A 20,528-nucleotide genomic window follows, 5' to 3' on the forward strand; every position below is an offset into this window, starting at 1 on the left:
GCTGTAAAAGGCCTAGCTGTTTAAGCCCACTGTAATTCTTGAATGTCCACATTTGTATCACCATCTCAAAGGGGTAGGTTTTATGTAAAAAAAAAAAAAAAAAACTAAACAAAACAATAAAAGAATGCAAATTAATTCCCATGCATATTCCCCACTGCCGTAGCAGTTTCATCATATCACAATCTGACACGGATTCTCTTAGCCAGCGATATAATATTTGCAGATTGCATAAGATTATTTTAATAGTCACCTCCTCAAAGTCCTCCAGATTTTTGTCCAGCTGCTGAAGACGGTAAAGATGAAACTCCTGTTGAAGCTCCTCAGATTCGATCAGGTTGGTCAGCATCTGCTGTGGAAAGCGGTTTGGAAAGCAGGTGCCAATCTGCTCAACCACGGCGCTCTCTAACCACACCTTCCCCTGACCCAACAACCGATCACCCAGATAGTACCTGAACACAGAGGAAAAAATGTACAACGTGAAAAAAGGGGTGGACAGAACCATAATACTAGCCTGCATTTTCCCAGAGAAATTTTCTTGAGCCACAATATTGGTCAACAACGGCTGTTTGACAGATAAAATAGTTCAGATGTTTGGGGGGTAAAATGATTAATATATCAAATATTATAAAAAAGTTAGAAGAATATTTAGATAATTGTTTTAGCAATATCGCTCAGCCCTAGTTAGCAGCAGCTGTTCTCACACCTGTAAAAATGCTCAAAGGTGTTGGCCAGCTCCAAACCGGACAGGAACAGCATGGGCTCCAGGAACTGCTGAAGCTGGTTCAAGGTGTCCACACTCCCAGAGTCCACTCCACTTTCCTGGATCATCTTGTCGATGTACTGCGCAAACCGTTCACTTACCTTCAAGTGAGTTATTAAATAAATAAATTAAATTAAAATACATTCAAATTCTCATTGCAATAAAAAACATCTTAAATGGTCCTAAAAAAACTTTAATATAAAAAAAATATATTAACTCTTTCTCCGCCATTGACAGAAATGTACAGCTTTCCGTGTTTTCACTGTTATACTGTAGGGGGCGCAATTACGCATCTTCTGAAAGATTACTGAATATCCTGATCAAAACACAGGTAAAGAAGAAGCAAATACAAGCAATATCATATGTATGCAATGCATGTGTAAAATAACGCCATCATCAACATTAAAGAGCATATAAATCAAAACTGCCTAGTGTTATTGAATGAAATGTCCACCCAGGACGAGCTCTAGGACTGTGCAAGCATTAGGCCGTGTGTCTACCAAAGCATTTTAAAGGGTAACTAAACCCTAAACCAACTTTTTTTAGTTAATGATCTGTAATACTGGGGCTTTATTAATGCTGTTCATTGATTCGAGTAAATGTTTTGACATTTGAGTATAAAGTGTTTTAATTCTATAAAATATGGTGTAAAACCGCCAAAGTGCTGCCCTCTTAAGGTTGAACGGTGGCTACTGCAGTTGAATTTTCCTATTGGACGTTGTGGTACATCGTGACGTAGGATGGTACCTCCAACGGCTCACTATCCGCGCCCCTGACACGAGCTCACCACGCCCTCAGAAATGTTTCCCCCAATCACATGAGGAGAACGGCTTCACTCCAGTATGAACTGTGTTACATGAAGTAGAAACATTATGAATGAAACTGACTTGACACTTGCTTTAACATTGTATTGAAGAAAATACGGTTAAATAATGCTGTTGTCAGTACACGTCAGGCTTTTCTTGCGATATTATTGCCGCCCGTCATGTGTACAGATAATTTTCATACATGAGACGCGCTTTCAAACCCTGACACGCAAGTGGTTGCCACGGACGCAGCTAGATTAGGTCAGTTCTCTTGCGCGGCTGCTTCACTAGCATCGTCTGCATCGGGAGTTAACGCAGTTTGAGCAGCGGCTCGCATTGATAAGGCTCCGGGTTTGTGTCTACAGACAATCCACCCTCCTCCACTTCAGGTGAAGGTAGGAGAATGACCGCTCTGTTGCAAAGCTGGCGTCACTCCAGTCATTCTCCATCTTTGCGACTCGCGAGTCTGACAGCTGTCAATCAATCCGTCACTGCGGGTCTCAGGTGCACGCCCTCCGCTCAGCCCCGCCCTCGGTTTGTCCCCTCTGTGTCCGCCGGGCTCTGCCCACTTTTCCAGCATTTTTTGAAAATTGCCAGTGGGTGGAGTTAAGCTCTGAGCAGGGGTTTAGTTACCCTTTAAGCTGGCTGAAAACGCTAGGTGCTCTGCTGAAAACGTGTCGCTGTGGGCGCTTGAGAGCGTTTTGGCTTTTGTCAGTTGAGACTCTTTGCTTATGATACAGAATATCCGCGGAAGTGTTACTAGCATCTCATTTCACAGATAGTTTGTTTCTGTATTGATTCTATATAAAATGCTGATACAATGTAAAGTATTTCCTCTGGCTCTTGTTTTGAATTATTTTGTTCCGTTATTATACTGCTTGTTTTCATCTGTTGACGTTGTACACGCAGAATGTGGCGGTTGGTCGGTGTTGTATTTGTCCCGCCCCTCCTCCACTGTGATTGGATGGCTGGGTGAAAAGTGACAACGATGAGCGCTGCGTTTTACTCAAAGTTGAACATTCTTCAACTCTCGGCCACCAGAAAAAAAAAAAAGCCAAACGATCAGCGCTAGAGCGTGAAATAGTCGCTCAGCGCCTCGTTACGCTCATGGCGTTCTAAAAACGCGCCGCTCCCATTGAAAACAATTGAATACGCCAGACAGCCGCGTGAAAAACGATTTGGTGGACACGCGGCCTTAAGGGTGTTGATGGACTTGATCTTCTCCATCTGTGTTTTTATCATTGTTCTGGATCCGATCCAGATGTAGTCTTTGAGCAAAAAGCTGAGAATCACATTTCTGTTAATGTTGATAAAAAATAATGCATGAAGCTAGAATAAAACTTTCTTTTGATATATTGCATGTTCAGATATTCATATAAAATATTCTGGGGGCCATGACATTTTTGTGAAAATGATAAAAAACGCTGGTGGTGACTGGCATGTTTTTAAAAACGCTGGCGGGGAAAGAGTTAAATGCAATATATTATATATATATATATATATTTAAATAAATACATTTACATAAATTACATGCATACATTTAAAATAATAATAACATTACATTTCGTGACAGGTTTCAATGAAGTATTCCCTGTTGACTTACATGCATAGCGGTGAGAATGGAGAGCTGGAGCAAGGCAGCAGAAAAGCCCTGGCGGAGCGCGAGCACAAAGGCTGTGTGCTGACCAAACAGTTCCTCCATCGCATTCTTCAGCCGTAGGAACATTCCCCTGTAACGCTCTACGAAGTCAGAGAGGCTGCACGTCGAATCTAGGAAACACTTTACCTGGAAAGAGCCAGACAAAATGACACCAGAATTATAGGAACTGATAGACATGATCTGCATTAGTACAGTTCATTTTAGGTTTAGACCACTGATCTATATAAATGACTGGATCACTCATCACGTTCTAAACTGCAATTCTTACTATCCAACAGAGGGCCACAACATTGACCTAAAAATCACACAATAGGCAGCATCTCCGTCTCACAGGATTAATTTTACGATATATGTACATAAATTAATAATTACTTCAGATGTTATCTATAATGTTTATGATCTTTTCGGAGAGGATAAGTCATTTTAAAATCGCTAATGTGGGTGTGTCTACTGCACACTGCCGACACATAACGTAACTGAACTAACACAAAAATAAATTTCTTTATGTATGCAAGTACGGGGGAAATATTAAACATTAACGTATATCTGTATTTAGCTGCAGAAATTGATTCAAATAGCTTATACAATATTAATACAAGCCTCTATATTGCACTATATTGTATTACAATTCAAAGTTTGCCATGCATAATCTCGGAAATAAAGCAGTCAGCGTTATCTGCCTGAATAAGTTATGATGTGTGTATTTTATTTCCTGATTAAGTAACATATTTCAGACTCTTAAAGACGGCTCACATTTGTGCCGTTTACAGTTTCCATACAAGTGTTATAACATATAAATGAGTATAAGTATTCCATATAAGTTTTAAATTATGCCATGTTGTTGAATTAAATATTTAATCATCGTTTAAATCATTAACTGCTTCAAAACGCACGCTGTTAACAAAATCATTGTTGAAACATTTGCAGTTAGCCTACTGTATGAATAAAAGCAATACCACAGCACAACATAAATACATAAACACAACAGTACAATGCGATTTCAGGTTACAAGGCATAAATCTTTATTCTAATTTCAAAATGCGCGCTTTGATATTTGTAATACATACGCTGACGTGTCTCGTCAGTCTGCCGAGCTGATGATCACTACTATAATGAATATGAACGTAACTTTTTAATCAGCAGGGGAAATTCCTGACTTTAAACGAATAACCATGCTTAGGACGTTTGTGTTGTAAGAATGTACAGGGAGACTTCAGATATAAAACGGTGTCTCCTTAGGCAATGATTTTTCAGTAAAATCATATAATTTCCTATTGATTCAATAGAACGCGTGAGTTTACTAGGGAATACTAATATGGCGGCACAGCGGCTTCACTTTTCATGACGTCATGAGCAATCGAGTTCTCTATATAGATCCGTGGTTTAGACACACAGAGGGTCATCAACATCTTTTATTCAAATAACACGAAACATCTGCAGTAAACTCCATACATTTTTGCAGGAATAGTCACTTGCATGTTCAGGTATTCTGATTAATTTGATAATTCTTTCATCCAACAAAAAAAAGGGTAGCAGCTCCTTTCAACACATTTCTCCATATCAATCCTACATTTCCCCAAAGTTAAAATAAATGTCTTACCTGTCGCTGTACGACACCCTGCCAGCACAGAGCAATGCCTGCGATGCTGCTAGTATTCTTCACTTTTGGTTTGGTAGAGGATGAGGACGAGCTTACTGCATTTGTTTCCTTATTCTTTCCCTCTTTACCATCTGTAACGCAATGAAAGCACATAAATACTCGTGACAAGTTGCTGCAAATGTCAAAAGCATGTTCACACATAAATTTGCTACCAATTAAACCTCAGCAAACGCAATCTGCCAGCAAGTAAGGCTGCACAATTAATTGGTGTGTAGTGACAATCAAAATCATAATATGGGTGTGTGATTTTTTAAAATGCAAAAGGCTGATGTTTAATTAAACCTTAAGTTTGCATGTGTTGCGTACTTCAAAGTGAACGGGTGCATTTGTTTTTGTCTACAACACATTTTCTAAGCATGATGATACAGTGTTTCAGAGCAGCTCTTAAAATGATCGCTTTATATCTAACAGGAGAGGTGGAAAGTTTGGTTTGCGTTACAAACTACAAATCTAATGTAATGTTATGACACTGGACCGCAGAAAAGGAGGAGTTGACTGCATGTCATCTGATTTGGAATATTGTGAGCAGTGTTGGGGGTAACGCATTACAAGTAACTTGAGTTACGTAATAAAATTACTTTTTACAAGTAACTAGTAAAGTAACGCATTACTTTTCAAATTTACAACAAAATATCTGAGTTACTTTTTCACATTAATTTGACTGACAGCTCTCCTGCCCCCATGTTGAGAAAAATAAGCGCAGAGGCATTGTGTGTAAACATGATGGTTATTGTAGTTCCAGACTAAATGTGAGCATTTATTTATCTCACTTGCACAAAAAAGATTCTGAACTCCTCAAAATGAATAAATTCAGTCAAATGCAAAATCAGAGTACTATGCAAACCTCCAATAATTAAATGTTAAATAAAACAACTATTTTTATGCATAATCTACCTTTATATTTAATTTACCAATGTCTTGTTGCTGACCTTTGATGATGAAAATTACTAGATTTTTAGTTTTTATTGGTAAAACTTTTTTCTCCTGCATCCTATTCTACCATTATCCAGAGCTGCGCCCTCTACTGTTCATGCAGGAATTAGCATTTTTACCTCAGCCTGGGGCTTATTATTTCAAATTTGGTATGAAGAGGTCTTTACCGTTGCACAAAAATGTAACTTTTTTGTTATAAAACAAAAACAAGCCCAACCCAGGTGAGAAAAAGTAACGCAAAAGTAACATAACGCAATACTTTTCTTAAAAAGTAACTAAGTAACTCAATTAGTTACTTTTTAAGGGAGTAACGCAATATTGTAATGCATTACTTTTCAAAGTAACTTTCCCCAACACTGATTGTGAGTATTAATAAATCGACTAAAAATAGGAAAAACGATTTCTGTAGAAAATAAAAAACAGTTATCCATTGTAAAATAAAAAGCAAACAGACCCACTTTATATTAGGTGGCCTTAACTACTATGTACTAACATTTTAATTAATCATCCGATACAATGCACTGATTCTGTACATACATATTTTTACTTTGTACTTACATTTTAAAAAACACCTGCATGTGATTACATCTGTAATTAATTTCTGTAGTTACATTTGTAATTACACAGTTGACACTTCCCTTACACCTAACCCTACCCTAAAGCTTACCCATATCACCACACCTGTCCCTAACCCTACCCGTATCCCACCTCAATATCAGCAAAAGTATTTTGCAATACAATTTGAACACGGTAGGTACATTGTATTTTTTTGATGCAAGTACATAGTACTTAAGGCCACCTAATATAAAGTGGGGCCAAGCAAACACTAAATAATAATAATTAAATATTATATTACAACTAAATTATATTTAAGTGGACTTGATAAAGATAAAAAAATAAAAACAGTATAATGTGGACCAAATACAGATCAACTTTAAGTTTTTGTTTTAATGTGAATGCAAAGACAACTGGGTTAATTTTCACTGGGATGAATTTTGAGGTCTGAGTTTGGTTCATGTAACAAGGACTCAAGTTTGGGCAAAACTCACTTTGGAGAAAAATGGGCATTTCTAATTTGCGAAGTGTGAACATGAAAGCTGCCGTTTCATTATAGTTCATGCTTTTTTTCTTCATATCTTCCTATCCGCAATTTGAAAAACATCTCATGTATTTATTGCTTGGATGTCTTAAACAACAATTTTGCGTGGATTATCAAATTATGCAGCCCTACCAGCAATTTCAATCAAAGCCAGAGGAATTAAAAAACAAAAACACATATAAAAGACAGCAGAACTTAAAATAAATAAATGTAAAAAATAAAAATAAAAGGCATTTTGTCATGGTTAGTTTTAAGTTGAGCTGAGCAGATGGATGGGGTGCTGAAAAATACATTAAATGAAGTCAAAGAGAAGAAAAAAACATTAGCTCCTACACTATTACTTACTCTTTAAATCTCTGCTTCTGTTGATACCTTCTGAAAACAAGAAAAATACCTTGAAATACAGAAGCTTTCATTGAACACAATCTACAAAAGGTGGTTTAAATAAAATAGCACACTTGTTCACTGGATTACCAGAAAAGACTTACAAGACAGGACAACCAAATATACAAAATATGTCTCATGCATATAAAAGTACAGTAGTGACAGTTAATTATCTAGAAGGAACTAATGTAGTTTTTCCAGTAGTTTTGTAGCCACTCACTGGATTTGATGGGAGGTTTGAGCTCTTCTGTATCAACTGTGCTGGTGTCCACATGAACAAGCAAATGAGTGAGACGCCGCACACGGGAGTTGAAGATGGAGGCTGAGTTCTTACACCTCTTGGAGGATTCAGAGTTCTCTAAATACTCATTCATCAACCAAGACAGAGGGCTGAGAGTAGCAGTCTCTGTTATAAAGAAGAAGATAAGAAATTTAAAGGGGTGCTTTTATACATTTTCAACTTTATTTAGTGTAATGTTGTTTGAGGATAGGAAAAGGTCTGGAAAGTTACAAAAGCACAAAGTCACTCCAAAGTAAGGTTGGGCGATGTCTACCATATTGGCATCAGATTATGTCTACAGTGAAACATTGCAATGGACGATGACATTGGGTGGTTGTGATTGCGCGTTAAGCTCCGTTAACGTGGCGCGCGTCTGGAGAAAGAATGAATGTGCCCGGAGCTGAAAGGGCTTGAATGAAGCGTGTTTGGCTTTAGATAAAGCTACTAGAGGATAGAGCGCTGAAATAACATTACCGCAAACTATCCTGAGTGCTTGTGTGATCCACAGCTGTTTTGACGCTCTGCTCACTGCAACTAGAAACAAGAAAATGGTGCTACCATTCTGCGGGATGGAAGCATGACGGGGTCTGGATGCCGTTTGAATATCATTTAGTTTGTGTAAAACATCTAGTAGCCTATAATTCACTTGCCGTTTTTTCACAATAAAAAAGTTGGAGAACGGTAAGATTTTTTTATGTTTTTACATTCTGATCACCAATGCTGCATTTATGTTATTAAAAATACAAAAAAGCTGTAATATTGTGACAGTTCTGTTGTGACAGTTCTCTATGTGAATATATAGTAAAGTGTCATTTATTCCTGTGATCAAAGCTGAATTTATCATCATTACTCCAGTCTTCAGTGTCACATGACCCTTCACTAATCATTCTCATATGAGGGTCTGATGATCAACAAACATTTATGATTATTATCAGTGTTGAACACAGTTGTGTAAAGTTGTGTGTTTTTTTTTAGAATTCTTTGATGGATAAAAAGTTCTAAAGAACAGCATTTATCTGAAATAGAAAATATTTCTGAAGGATTATGTGACTCTAAAGTCTGGAGTAATGATGCTGGAAATTCAGCTTTGAATCACAGAAATAAATTGCATTTTAAAATATATATATTGAAATATAAAATAGTTATTTTAAATTGTAAAAAAAAAATGTCACAATAATAATGTTTTGCTGTATTTTGGATCAAATAAATGCAGCCTTGGTGAGCAGAAGAGACTTCTTTAAAAACATTTTAAAAATCTTACCGTTCTCAAACTTTTGACCGGTAGTGTGTGTGTATTTATATACATTTTTTGTGAGATCAAAATGACTGATTTTGTGGTGGTCATTTTCAGAAATGTGGAAGTTTTTTTTTTTTTCAAAATTGCGATGCCACATTTACCATATCATTATGTCAGATGCACAATAGTAACACATGGCAATAAAACAAACAAAATGCATGAATCTTGTTTGACAATAGGACAAATAAATACAACTTAAATATACAGATACAAACAGTGCTTTAAGTTTAGGTAGGCTACTGTTTGTTTTTCCCCGTTGTTGTTGTTTGATTAATATTAACGACAAAGGCAGGAGTGGGTATAGGCTAGGCTATATTGGGTTGCTTTCACTTTAAGACCTACAGTAATGTGCCCATAGATATGGATATCTATGAATGCGCCTAGATTCGGTTCACTCGCGCGAGCGCTGACAGGAAGCAAACGCGTGCACAGAATCCGCAGCCAGTCTGACATCTGTCCGTGTGGCAGTAGCGAATGAATTCGAGGTTTACGTCGCTTTTTAAACTCTTTTTTTAGTGCTATCGGGCATATCATACTTTTATTTGGTCATTATGCGAGATGGCAGGTGAGAAAGATTCGCCTTCGCTTTCACAATCGTGGAACTGGAAGAACTGAAGCTGAAGAATAAAACCCGTTTGATGTGTCTGTGGTACAATCCGAGACAGCCTCGCACCAATAACACGAAAGCTGATTGGCTGCAATATAAGATGCATGTTGGTCTCTCACTAGCGAAAAAACGAACTACAACACACACACTCTCTCTCTCTCTCTAATGCTGCCTTCACGTGCTATCGGAAATTTGATAATTCCGGCTTCTGAAGTCGTGATTACGAGCTCATTGCATTCAAGTTTCAGAATGCGGGGGCGTTCATGTGCAATTTTTACCTCGGAAACTCGTATTTACGATAATTCCGATAGCACGTGAAGAGAGCATATAACGCCGCGGGAGCATTTCAATGAGCAAGAGGTAGCGTTACATGGACGTAGGAAAATTAAGACCCGTTTAAAATGATTTAAGACCTAGAACTCAACACTTCAGCGAATTTAAGACTTTTTAAGATCCCGCGGGTACCCTGCCTACTCCAAAGAGAGTTATTTTTTATATCAGTGTGCACCGTTTCTGAATTCCCTGATAAGCCTGATATTGCAGTCTTGAGTTTTTTTCTGGGAACAAACACGTCACAATATTCCTCATTTCAATAATTCTCATCCAAGGCATATGCAAAATAAAGGGGTGAGGCCTGGTTGAGTTGCGTTATTAGTGTGTTGAATCTAGCGGTTATGGTAAGGGTCGTGACATTTCCAAAACACACTCCAAGTGGTTGACCAATGACACACTGCGAGCCAGAGCACATTATGCTTTTCGAAAAAAGGGCTTCATAGCAAAACAAATGCTGTAAAAATGTAAAATGTGTCAAATTGCACCAATTGACCATTATTTGAATAACTTTTTTCAGCATCAATATGTTATTGTGGTACAATATATTTTACATTAAAGGTCCCGTTTTTCGTGTTTTTTTGAAGCTTTGATTGTGTTTACAGTGTGCAATATAACATGTGTTCATGTTTCATGTGTAAAAAAACAGTATTTTTCACACAATTTACTTATCTGTATACCGCTGTTTTCACTGTCCTCAAAACGGCTTGAAAGATTTCCCTGTTCTATGAAGTCCCTCCTTTAGAAATACGTAACGAGTTCTGATTGTGCCAGCGGTTCCCGTGTTGTGATTCGACAGCAGCATAGGGCACGTTGCCCAGAAAGGTCACGCCTCTTACCATAACGGGGAGATGAACGAGCTCAAACTACAGCCCCTGAAGACCAAACAAAGGTGATTTGACTCCGGGATGAAAATAACAGCGTCTGGACGACATGGCGACAAACGCAACCGAACCGAACGCAACACTTCCTCTTCTCCACGAGGGAGCAACAAGACCACGCCCCCTTTTTCGCGTATTCTTGTGGGCGGAGGTTAGTCAACAAACTGCTCTACTGACGTCATTAAAGCAGGATGTACAGAGATGTAGTCCAAACCGGCCGTTCGCTGTAGGCTTTGAAAGGGAACTTCTGTTAAATAAAATATCTCGCTTGGCATTGAACTTTGAGCTTTATCATTTTACAGGTATTATTTATGCTCTAACAGCAACATTACACACTAACTAAAGTTTGAAAAATGGGATCACGAAGAACAGGACCTTTAACACTTCCCTGAACAGCATTGAAAAAAAAACAAAAAAAACAGTGGTTTGTCACTTTTAGACGGTCTCTTCCTGTCTAAGTGGGCGGTACTTGGCCAGAAGAAAATCGGACCAGACTTTGTTTAGGTAACTGAAGTTACCTGAGATGGTGATGCTCTGTATGATTGGGGTTATGAGAGCTTCCCAGCAGGTTCGGCCTAAAGCCTCTGCGGCCTCAGCGTCAGGAAGGAAACGGTCAGCAAACATCTGCTCATGTTTCAGGGCACTGTTTAACCTGAAGCCCAGAGAGAGATGCATATAGAGATGTTTTCGCATAATGAAGCAGTGAGAACATTTTCCATCCTCTCAATTGTGCTCTATAAATGAAATATAACTATGGCAGCAGTTCTCACTTGTTAAAGAGCTGCAGCAGCTGGTTCTTGTCCTCCAGGATCTCCTGGCACCAGGTGTGAGCTTTTGTAGTATAGAAGAGATAAGTGCGGCAGCACAGCTGCTCCTTAAACACCGGCCAGAACGTGGGCTTTGGCCCCAGAACCTCAAAACCATGCACTCGTGTATCAATGCCACCCTGTTGACAGGAAGGAAAACAATTTGTAAGCAAGCCGGAATAAAAAAATCTCAGGCTTTATGCAGAAGTTCAGGCAAGTTCTGTCACATTTCATTCAATATGTCTGACCTGCTGACATCTTTTGACTCTGATCTGAATGATGGGCCAGAAACGGGTCATATTCTCCAGCAAAACCACATGGCTGGCGGAGGGTGCCACATTTACCTGTTTAACACACACACAAAAAAAGTTTAATCTTAATGTGCAGTGTGCAATCATCACCTCGACGTAAGACAAATGTGAAGGGCTTTCTCACAGTGTTGAGTTCAGTATTGATGTTTGTGGGATCATCTCCTCCTAGAACTACAATACGAGCTGGCATGTAACTCGAGTCCTCGCTGGCTACAAGCACAGTCAATTGCCTGTGAATGAAGAAAAAGATAAATATGATAAACACATTTTTATCAGTTGCAGTGACAGAAATTAATGTTTCTATTAAGGGGCAATTTTTGCCCCCCTAAAGGGTTAGTTCACCCAAAAATGAAAATTAGCCCATGATTTACTCACCCTCGAGTCATCCTAGGTGTATATGACATTCTTCTTTCAGACGAACACAATCAAGAGTTATATTAAAAATGTCCTGGCTCTACCAAGCTTTATAATGCCAGTGAATTGTTGCTTCATTTTTGAAGTCCATAAAAGTGCATCTATCCATCATATAACTGCTCCACATGGCTCTGGGGGGCTAATAAAGGCCTTCTGAAGCGATGCGTTTGTGTGAGAAAAATATCCATATTTAAAACTTCTAGCTTCAGCCAGATCGGAAAAAACATAACTGGTGTGCAATGTCGTCCGTCGTCATTTTGAACTACGAGAGGCACTACACTTTTTCCGTAAGTTGAATACGGAAGGCGATCTGGTGGAAGCTAGATCATTTAATTTATAAAGTTTTAAATATGGATATTTTGGTAACACTTTACAATAAGGTTGTATTAGTTAATGCATTAGTTAGCATGAACTACCATGAACAACGCCTCTGTTCAGCATTAGTTAATCTTTGTTAACGTTAGTTAAAGTCCCTGTAAAGGCAATTCTGAGATTTTTTTCTAAACACATTATAAATGTTAGAAATGTATTGCTGAAACAAATTACAAAGACTGTGAACTATGTAGTACTGAATTCAGAAGTTAGACCGCTAAACAGTTTTTCACCGGTTTCAAACGGTGGCTCGATGACGCACTGGAGCCACCGAGCCTGGCTCCTCCCCTAACATGATCATAACTAGAGCACATTCGCATCAGTTTGCCAGCTCGATCGCGAGTTACTGTCAGTACTGTTAGTTACTATTGCCTACAACTTACAAAACAGCTTACAAAACAAACACGATGATCAAGAAGAGGTGGATTAATTTTGTGAACAGCCATCTTGATGGAGAGCTGAGGATAACCACAGACGCCTGCCTCTGAGTCTGCAGTGACAATACACCGGATCGTTTTACAAACTTTCACCGGAGACAACTGGGATTCACTGATAATCCGCTACAGAACCGACTATCCCCCGCCCAGGCCTTAGTCCTCCCGTCCCGCCGACATCTGGTGCGTCGTGATCATAGACGGTCGTGATCAGTGAGTGTTGTCTTGTGTGCCACGACAGCTTTCCCGCGAGTGGGCGTGGTTTCAGCACGACAGCGGACACACCCCCAGCGTTTGAGAGCAGAGAATGCTGCTCATTTTTTCAAGTTTTTGATAAGCTATTTTATGTACTGGCCGGATTTTTTAATGATTCAAATTTGGCTGGGTGGTTAATAACACATTTATCTGTGGTGTGAGAAACTCAGAACACATGTTTTGTTTTGACTTTACAGGGACTTTAATATAAATCCAGCTGTTCATGGTTTGTTCATGTTAGTTCACACTGCATTAACTAATGTTATCAAGATTTTAATAATGCATTAGTAAATGTTGAAATTAACATTAAGAAAGATAAATAAATGCTTTATAAGTGCAGTTCATTATTAGTTCATGTTAATTAATGTAGTTAACTACTGAACCTTATTGTAAAGTGTTAACGATATTTTTCTTACACAAACGCATCAATTCACTTCAGAAGGCCTTTATTACCCCCCCTGGATCCGTGTGGAGCAGTTATATGATGCATAGATGCACATAAAAAACAAAGCAACAATTCACTGCCATTATAAAAGCTTGGAAGATCCAGCCCAGAACATTTTTAATGATTTTATTAGTCTGAAACTAGAATGTCATATATACCTAGGATGACTTTTCATCCATGCCCTATACAGCTAGGGTTAATTTTCATTTTTGGGTGAACTAACACTTTAAACTGAATTCTAGGTGCAATTTATTTTAACCTATGTAAGGGCAAAATTGTCTCTCACCTTATTAAAATGTGTCTAACTTCCATTTAAATCAATAAATTAAATTTGTATAAGACACTATGGAGCTGTTTCAACTGCATAAATGTTGTGAGATTAAGGTTTGAAATATAATTTTTTGAATAAATAAAAGTAACTGAATCATTTATTCAACCAATACATGAAAACAGCTGATTTATTCAGGAATGAAGTAAGTGGCTCTCTTTATGAAGGGATCATTGAATCATTTACTCAAACAAATTCATTCAAAAATGTGGAATCTTTCAGGAACGAAATACCATCTGCTGTGCCTTTGACTGGAACTATTGGGCAAAAAAGACAATATTGACAATATTGGTGTTAAAAGTCACTTAATATCAGCTTCTTGTTTATTGAACTGTTGTATAAAGTCAATATTACATTTGCAGTCATGCTGATATTTGGGAAAAACATATATTAATATGTTATTAGTATAAAACTCATATAGGGACTTTTTGTTGCCTATTTATCTTGAATTTAAGGCATTTTATTAATTTTGGGGGCATTAAAATGACACTGAAATGAAGAATAGCTAAGACAGCGTACCTGATGACCACCCCTTTATGCATGTAAATGTTGATAAAGTGGGAGCCAGTACATCCGTTCGATTCCCAGTAGGTTTTGGGGTTTTTGTCTGTCAGCTTGTTAGCTCGATGGTGATTAGAGGAGACCTCCACCTTCTCCCAGCATTTGTCCTCTTTCAGTTCCACACTGGAGCCTGGAAAACATCACACCAATTCAAATAAATCCCATGGCACTGGGATATTTATACCTAAACTGGAACTAATTGTAGTTAGCATGGTTATTCTTAAGCAACGGTTTTAAATGACTATTTTTTTAATCAATATAATCAGAAGAAGAAAATAATAGTTTCCACAAAATAAAAATTATTTAGTTTTAGCATGTCCTACAACAGATGTTAAGGCCTGTTCACACCGGGATGATTTTCGTGCGCTTTTAATCGCCGACGTTTAACGCCTCGTGACTAAACAAAGGGCGCCAATGCCCCAATGCACAAAAATGCCTTGGGTTTGTTTTGTTTTTATGACGGGGCGCGTTAAAAACTGGCCGACCAATGAGATCGATGCATTAGTTCATGTGCCTGGAGCTGCTGAAGTTACGAGTATGAGGTCTCTGCGGAACAAGAGTGGGCGTTTCCAAATTTGTGGGTGTTTTCAAACTGATCAGTGGTTATAAATCAAGCAATGAAAATTATCCCCTTCACCCGACCCCACCCCTAAACCCTGCCCACACTGTGAAGTGGGCAAATCAGGTAACAGAGGAAAACGGCCCTCTGGTTATGGCCACGCCCACTGATCTGGTAACTCCTATTACTATCCTGCAGAGACCTATACTTGGAAGTTACTAGCTGCTAATGCTGCTTGCCAGTTAGAAAAAAGTGTGTGAATGGTTTTGGCAAGCACGTAAATACTGTCTCTCTTCTTCTTCTGTGTGACAAGCGAATGTCAGAAGTGTAAAGTGGCGCAGCACCACCTTGTGTACCAGGACAAGGTGAACTTGTCCCGGTACACAAGGGACAAATTCATCTACTGAATTTGCACGTTCACTCTGCAAATCGCCAGTGAAAATCGCTTGGGTGTGAACACAAAGGTGAGTCTCGAAAAACGCTGGCGATAAGCGAAAATAGTCCTGTGTGCACAGGCCTTCAGAATTTCAGATCTTTTCTTTTCTATGCAACAAAATACAAAATAGATGACTACTTTTATGACTTTTATAGCACCTTTTTCTTATAAAAACAGGTCACAAGTATAGAAAAAGCACAGGTCAGACTTTCTGCCTAACTCCTTGTGTGTTTCATGGAAGAAATAACTTAATGAGGTAGGTTGGATAGACATGAGAGTGAGTAAATGAGTGAATAAATGGTGAACAATTGTTTTAATGATTACACTTTACATCAGTAAGTTTTAGGAACAAACCTTGGCACAAGTTCCGCAGGAACACATCAAAGAAGGGAATATTGATGGGCTGATGGCTGCGACGATGCTCTTCAATCTGACCAAGGACCATCTAAAGATGCAGATATGGAGCATGAAATTAAACGGACATCAAATAAATGCATATTATCTACACGGATTGTCTAACAAACCATTAAACATGTCCTCATTATGTTTTAGTAATTGACCATGTAATAACAAGCCATTTATGTAACTCAACAACAAGTCAATTTTGCAAATATCTATTTCTGAACAGGCCTACTTCATACCTGTATACACCCCGCCAGCACACTGGTGGTCATTTTCTTGTAGAGGCTGGCGTACTTCTCACAGTCAGTGATCAGGTCTCGAAGCTCCGTGACCATGAGGAGGCTGGTGCTGTGTTTGTCCAGGGCTTTGAGAAGAGCCTCTTTGGTGCCCAGTCGACACATCACAACAGCATAGTCTTTATTCAACGAGGCAATTCGATACAAGAAGCGGATGAACTGCTGTACAACCTAAATGGGGATAAAGAGTCATGAAATACTTCCATTATGAAATCATGATCTTGTAAAGCTAAAATGAAGAAAAGTACCTCTCTGTCACTGACAAAGGCGGTCATGGATGATAGGCAAGGCTCAATACTCTCATGCCACGGCAACAGATCCTCCTGGTAGTTATCCAAGAACTTGTTCAAAATCCTATTAAATATAAAAGTTAATATAGAATATTAAAATCAAGACTTTAAGGAGTGTTACGAGCCCCTGCTCTTTCTCTTGTTTTCTCTTTTCTTTCTGAGTATAGTTGCCAATTGGATGGGGCTAAGCCTGATTATTCCTACCACTTGAGGCCTCTGCCTATTTAAAAGCTGCTGGTGGCACTTCAGTTTTGGCCTACCTCAGGAAACCTGTTGTTTGTGGTTTTGGAGGTTTTTCTTTTTCCTTTTCTTTTGTATAGGATGGTGAGTTTCGTTTGTTTAGTTATATTAGAATAGAGGGAAAGCATAGGTAAGTAAGCTGACCCGGAAGATTCTTTTGCTTTTCTCTGGAGTTAGGAAAGCATTAACTCTGAGTTGTAGTTTAGATTAGTAAGCTCACCAGTCCTTATTTTAAGTTTGGTATGTTTTATATCTTTGTTTGTTTTTGTTGCTTTCTGTTGCCAATACATTTTATATTTTTATTGCCCTGGCCTTTTCGATTTTTGTTTAGCCACTTTCCTGTATGGCTCTTTATGTTGGTCACTATTTTGGGTCGGAACATAACTTGGGGGCTCGTCCGGGATCGATCTGAAAGAACTCCTTCAACCATCCTACAACATTTATTTTTTGTCATTCCAAATTTCGTGTGTGGAACATAAAAAGATAAATGTTAAAAAAAGTCCTGTTCACTCTTTTTAATGTAATTATGTAATGAATTGTCAAGGTTAGTAAATAATGGAAAAATAAAATAAATAAACGGATAAAACAAAATGTAACACATGTAATCAAAAGAAAAAATAATATTCTCTCGCTCTCTTGCAATCATCTCCCTCTCGCTACTTGAAAATAAATTAAACCTATTTTGCAGGATTTAAGATTTTTATAATGTCAAAAAAGTAATGAAAGACATTAAAAAAGTAATTTACTTATATATCATGGTTATTTGTACTGGCTTTTAAATATTTTTTATTATTATTTATTAATGTAAAAAGCATAATTTCTACTGTAATATAATAAAAAGTTAGAAGTACTGCAAAAATGAGGATCTAATTACAGTAATGGAAACCATACTCTAAATTAGGGTTGGGTATCCTTTGAATTTTAGCGATTCTGATTCTACTTATCGATTTTGTTTGTAATAAAGGTACAAAAAAGAAAAAACATTTAGATAAACATACTTTGTGTCTTTTTACAAAACATTCTCTTGGAGCTGAATAACATTACCAAAAATTAGAACTTTTGCCTATGGTTTTAACAAAAATACAACAACAAAAACAACTAGACCAACTAATATAAATTTCAAACATTATTAAAGACAAGTAAACAATAAGTATTAAAATAAAAACATATACAAAAATTAGTAATAGCTCAAATAAATACAACTGAAAGTTCAGGTACAGAAATCAAATGTAAAATAACTGCATAGTTTTCCTTTTATAAATAAAATATTTTACAGTTATTTTAAGTTACAAAAGTTATTCAGTCAAGAGCAGTGAGTGATTCTTTGTTTTGATGTTTGATTAACATTAAAGACACAGACAGTTGCAGGTTTATTAGGCTGCGATCACTTTTAGATTTAATGCACTGATCTAATGTACTGTTACACGTGTGCTTTCTTTCTCAATGGTTTACGTTGACTTTAGACATATCACCTGTGTTTACAAGGAAATTTTGACAATTTTGTGTTAGGGTTGGGACGATAGACGATACCATCTTCCATTGCCAATGGTTGAGCCGGCATCATGATTTCCTGTTTCTAGTTGAAGTGAGCAGTGCATCAAACCAGCGGTGCGGATCACACCACAAGCACTCAGGATTGTTTGTGGTAATGTTATATTTAATAATAAATCTTTTGATTTTAGGGTCAAATGTGACCAAGACATGCTTTTGTGAGTGCATCTACCTCTAAAGTAGCTTGAAATATCTGTTATCTATTACCTAATTAAGATAGGCTCACCTAAGGATGGAAAGCTGTACAGCCCGATCCGCTCTGTGCTGGTCCAGGAGGCGGATGAGGTCTTGGAAGGTGTCTCTGCTGCGAGTTACCTCGTTTCTCTCTTCCTCCAGTTGGGAGGCGTCGTCGCAGAGCAGCTGTTCCAAGGTCAGTATGACCTCTTTGGTGGCTGGCATTTCCTTCAGACTCACCACCAACATCTTAAGCTCTGTGTCCTTAAAGTCATGCTCTTCTTGAGACTCTACAGAGGCAAACAGTGCTGCGTGTTACGAGGCAATTTGGAGGTACAAACATTTAAATCACAAGTAAAGATGAAATTGTCAGGACGGGCTTTATACTATGTTGGACAGATGATCAACAGTAACGGAATCATCCATGTCACCAAAGAGCGCTTGGGTTGAATTTGTTTACTAAATGGAGAACTTGTTCGTATATGCGTTCAATTTTACTATTTCTCTCAAAAATGATGATGGTGTTGGTAAGTACTCTGTGTATCTTTAAATTCTTTTTACAACACCGGCAAAGATCGTTTACACTCATCATCTTCTTCTTCTTCCAGCGTGAGTGCAGTTGAGTTCTGTTGACAACTATGCGTCACTATGTGATTTACTCCGTTGCTCTGATTGGTTGTAGGTCTATCTAATTGAGTGCAGAGGCGTTTTCTTTCCTGGTTCGGTTGAAACACCCCCATAATCACAGCACAATGGAGCAGTATCAGACTCATATTCTGACTAGAATCTACATTAGAGTATGACAACTTGAGGCTACTATGACGGTAATTATTAGTTGTTTGTCAGCATCTAAAAGCAATTAAATTTGGCAAGCAGTTACAATGCATGACGATACCTTTTTTCTCCAGTTTGTGGACCATGGAGATGTGGTTAAGGGCGATGATGGCCAGCATGCTGTGATGATTCTGAGCAGAAAGGCACTTCTTCAGCGTGGCACTGACATTGCAGGCGACTAGCTGCTCCGCCAGGCTCTTGTGGCTGGAAATCAGCATGATGATGACCAGCAGCCCGTTCCGCACAGACAAACCACAACTGCTTAAAACACAGTAGAAAAATCAATGTGAATTCAGTGGATTTCATTCAATTATGCTCCATCTAAAACTATGGATGCAAAGGGGCCGAACATTTCTGGAAACTGATTATTTTGATTATTATATAGGTATAAATATATTTCACATGAGTCACATGATCCTTCAGTTATTCTAATATGCTGATTTGATACTCAATTATTATTATCACTGAATTATCAGTTGTGCTGCATAATTTTTTGGAACGTGATACTTTTTTAAAGACTAATTGAATAGAAAGTTAAAAAGAACAGCATTTTTTCAAAATGGAAATCTTTTCTAACAATATAAGTCTTTACTGTTTTTATTTTTATCAATTTAACAAATTCTTGCTGAATAAAAATATTAATTTCTTTAAAAAATAAAATAAAATAAATTACTGACCCCAAACTTTTGAATAGTAGTGTATATTGTTACAAAAGATTTCTATTTTGAATAAATGCTGTTCTTTTTCACTTTTTTTTCATCAAAGAATCCTGGAAAAAGTATCACAGGTTATAAAAAAAAAGTATTAAAGCATCACAACTGTTTCCAACATTGATAACAAAACAGCATATCAGAACGATTTCTAAAGGATCATGTGACTGGAGTAATGGCTGATGAAAATTCAGCTTTGAATTACAGAAATAAATTATATTTTAAAATATATTCAAATAGATTGAAATAATATTTCACAATATCAGAGTTTTTTCTGTATTTTCGATCAAATGTGCATGTTATGGAGGAATGTGCAGGGTAGAAATTCAACTGAAAGTGCATTAAACCAGATTGTTTTAACCAAGATTATGCTGCAAGATTTTTCTTCAACTACATTTAAGTTCCACGTTACC

General features: G+C 37.7%; 1 protein-coding gene across 8 annotated transcripts in view; it reads right to left on the minus strand.

Annotated features, from left to right (window-relative positions):
* Nucleotides 1-20,528, minus strand: part of cul9 (cullin 9) — an 89,161-nt gene that overhangs the window by 23,725 nt on the left and 44,908 nt on the right. For 4 of the 8 annotated variants that reach the window (XR_013818448.1, XM_079842930.1, XM_079842926.1 and 1 more), the window contains 16 exons: nt 19,467-19,663; nt 18,624-18,861; nt 16,565-16,670; nt 16,260-16,487; nt 15,973-16,063; nt 14,582-14,753; nt 11,939-12,044; nt 11,752-11,847; nt 11,468-11,643; nt 11,216-11,349; nt 7,523-7,708; nt 7,264-7,293; nt 4,827-4,957; nt 3,170-3,352; nt 704-861; nt 251-449 (listed from right to left, as the gene is read on the minus strand). Coding sequence is in view for 7 of the 8 variants with exons in the window: in XM_079842930.1 (XP_079699056.1) it covers nt 251-449; nt 704-861; nt 3,170-3,352; nt 4,827-4,957; nt 7,264-7,293; nt 7,523-7,708; nt 11,216-11,349; nt 11,468-11,643; nt 11,752-11,847; nt 11,939-12,044; nt 14,582-14,753; nt 15,973-16,063; nt 16,260-16,487; nt 16,565-16,670; nt 18,624-18,861; nt 19,467-19,663 (2,431 nt within the window). In the remaining variant the exon portion in view is untranslated. Of the gene's footprint in view, nt 1-250; nt 450-703; nt 862-3,169; nt 3,353-4,826; nt 4,958-7,263; nt 7,294-7,522; nt 7,709-11,215; nt 11,350-11,467; nt 11,644-11,751; nt 11,848-11,938; nt 12,045-14,581; nt 14,754-15,972; nt 16,064-16,259; nt 16,488-16,564; nt 16,671-18,623; nt 18,862-19,466; nt 19,667-20,528 lie in introns of all 8 variants that reach the window. The other 4 variants (XM_079842932.1, XM_079842928.1, XM_079842931.1 and 1 more) reach the window with 3 other exon arrangements.

Source organism: Gobio gobio (assembly GCF_949357685.1).
Source record: "Gobio gobio genome assembly, chromosome: 18".
Taxonomy (NCBI): domain Eukaryota; kingdom Metazoa; phylum Chordata; class Actinopteri; order Cypriniformes; family Gobionidae; genus Gobio; species Gobio gobio.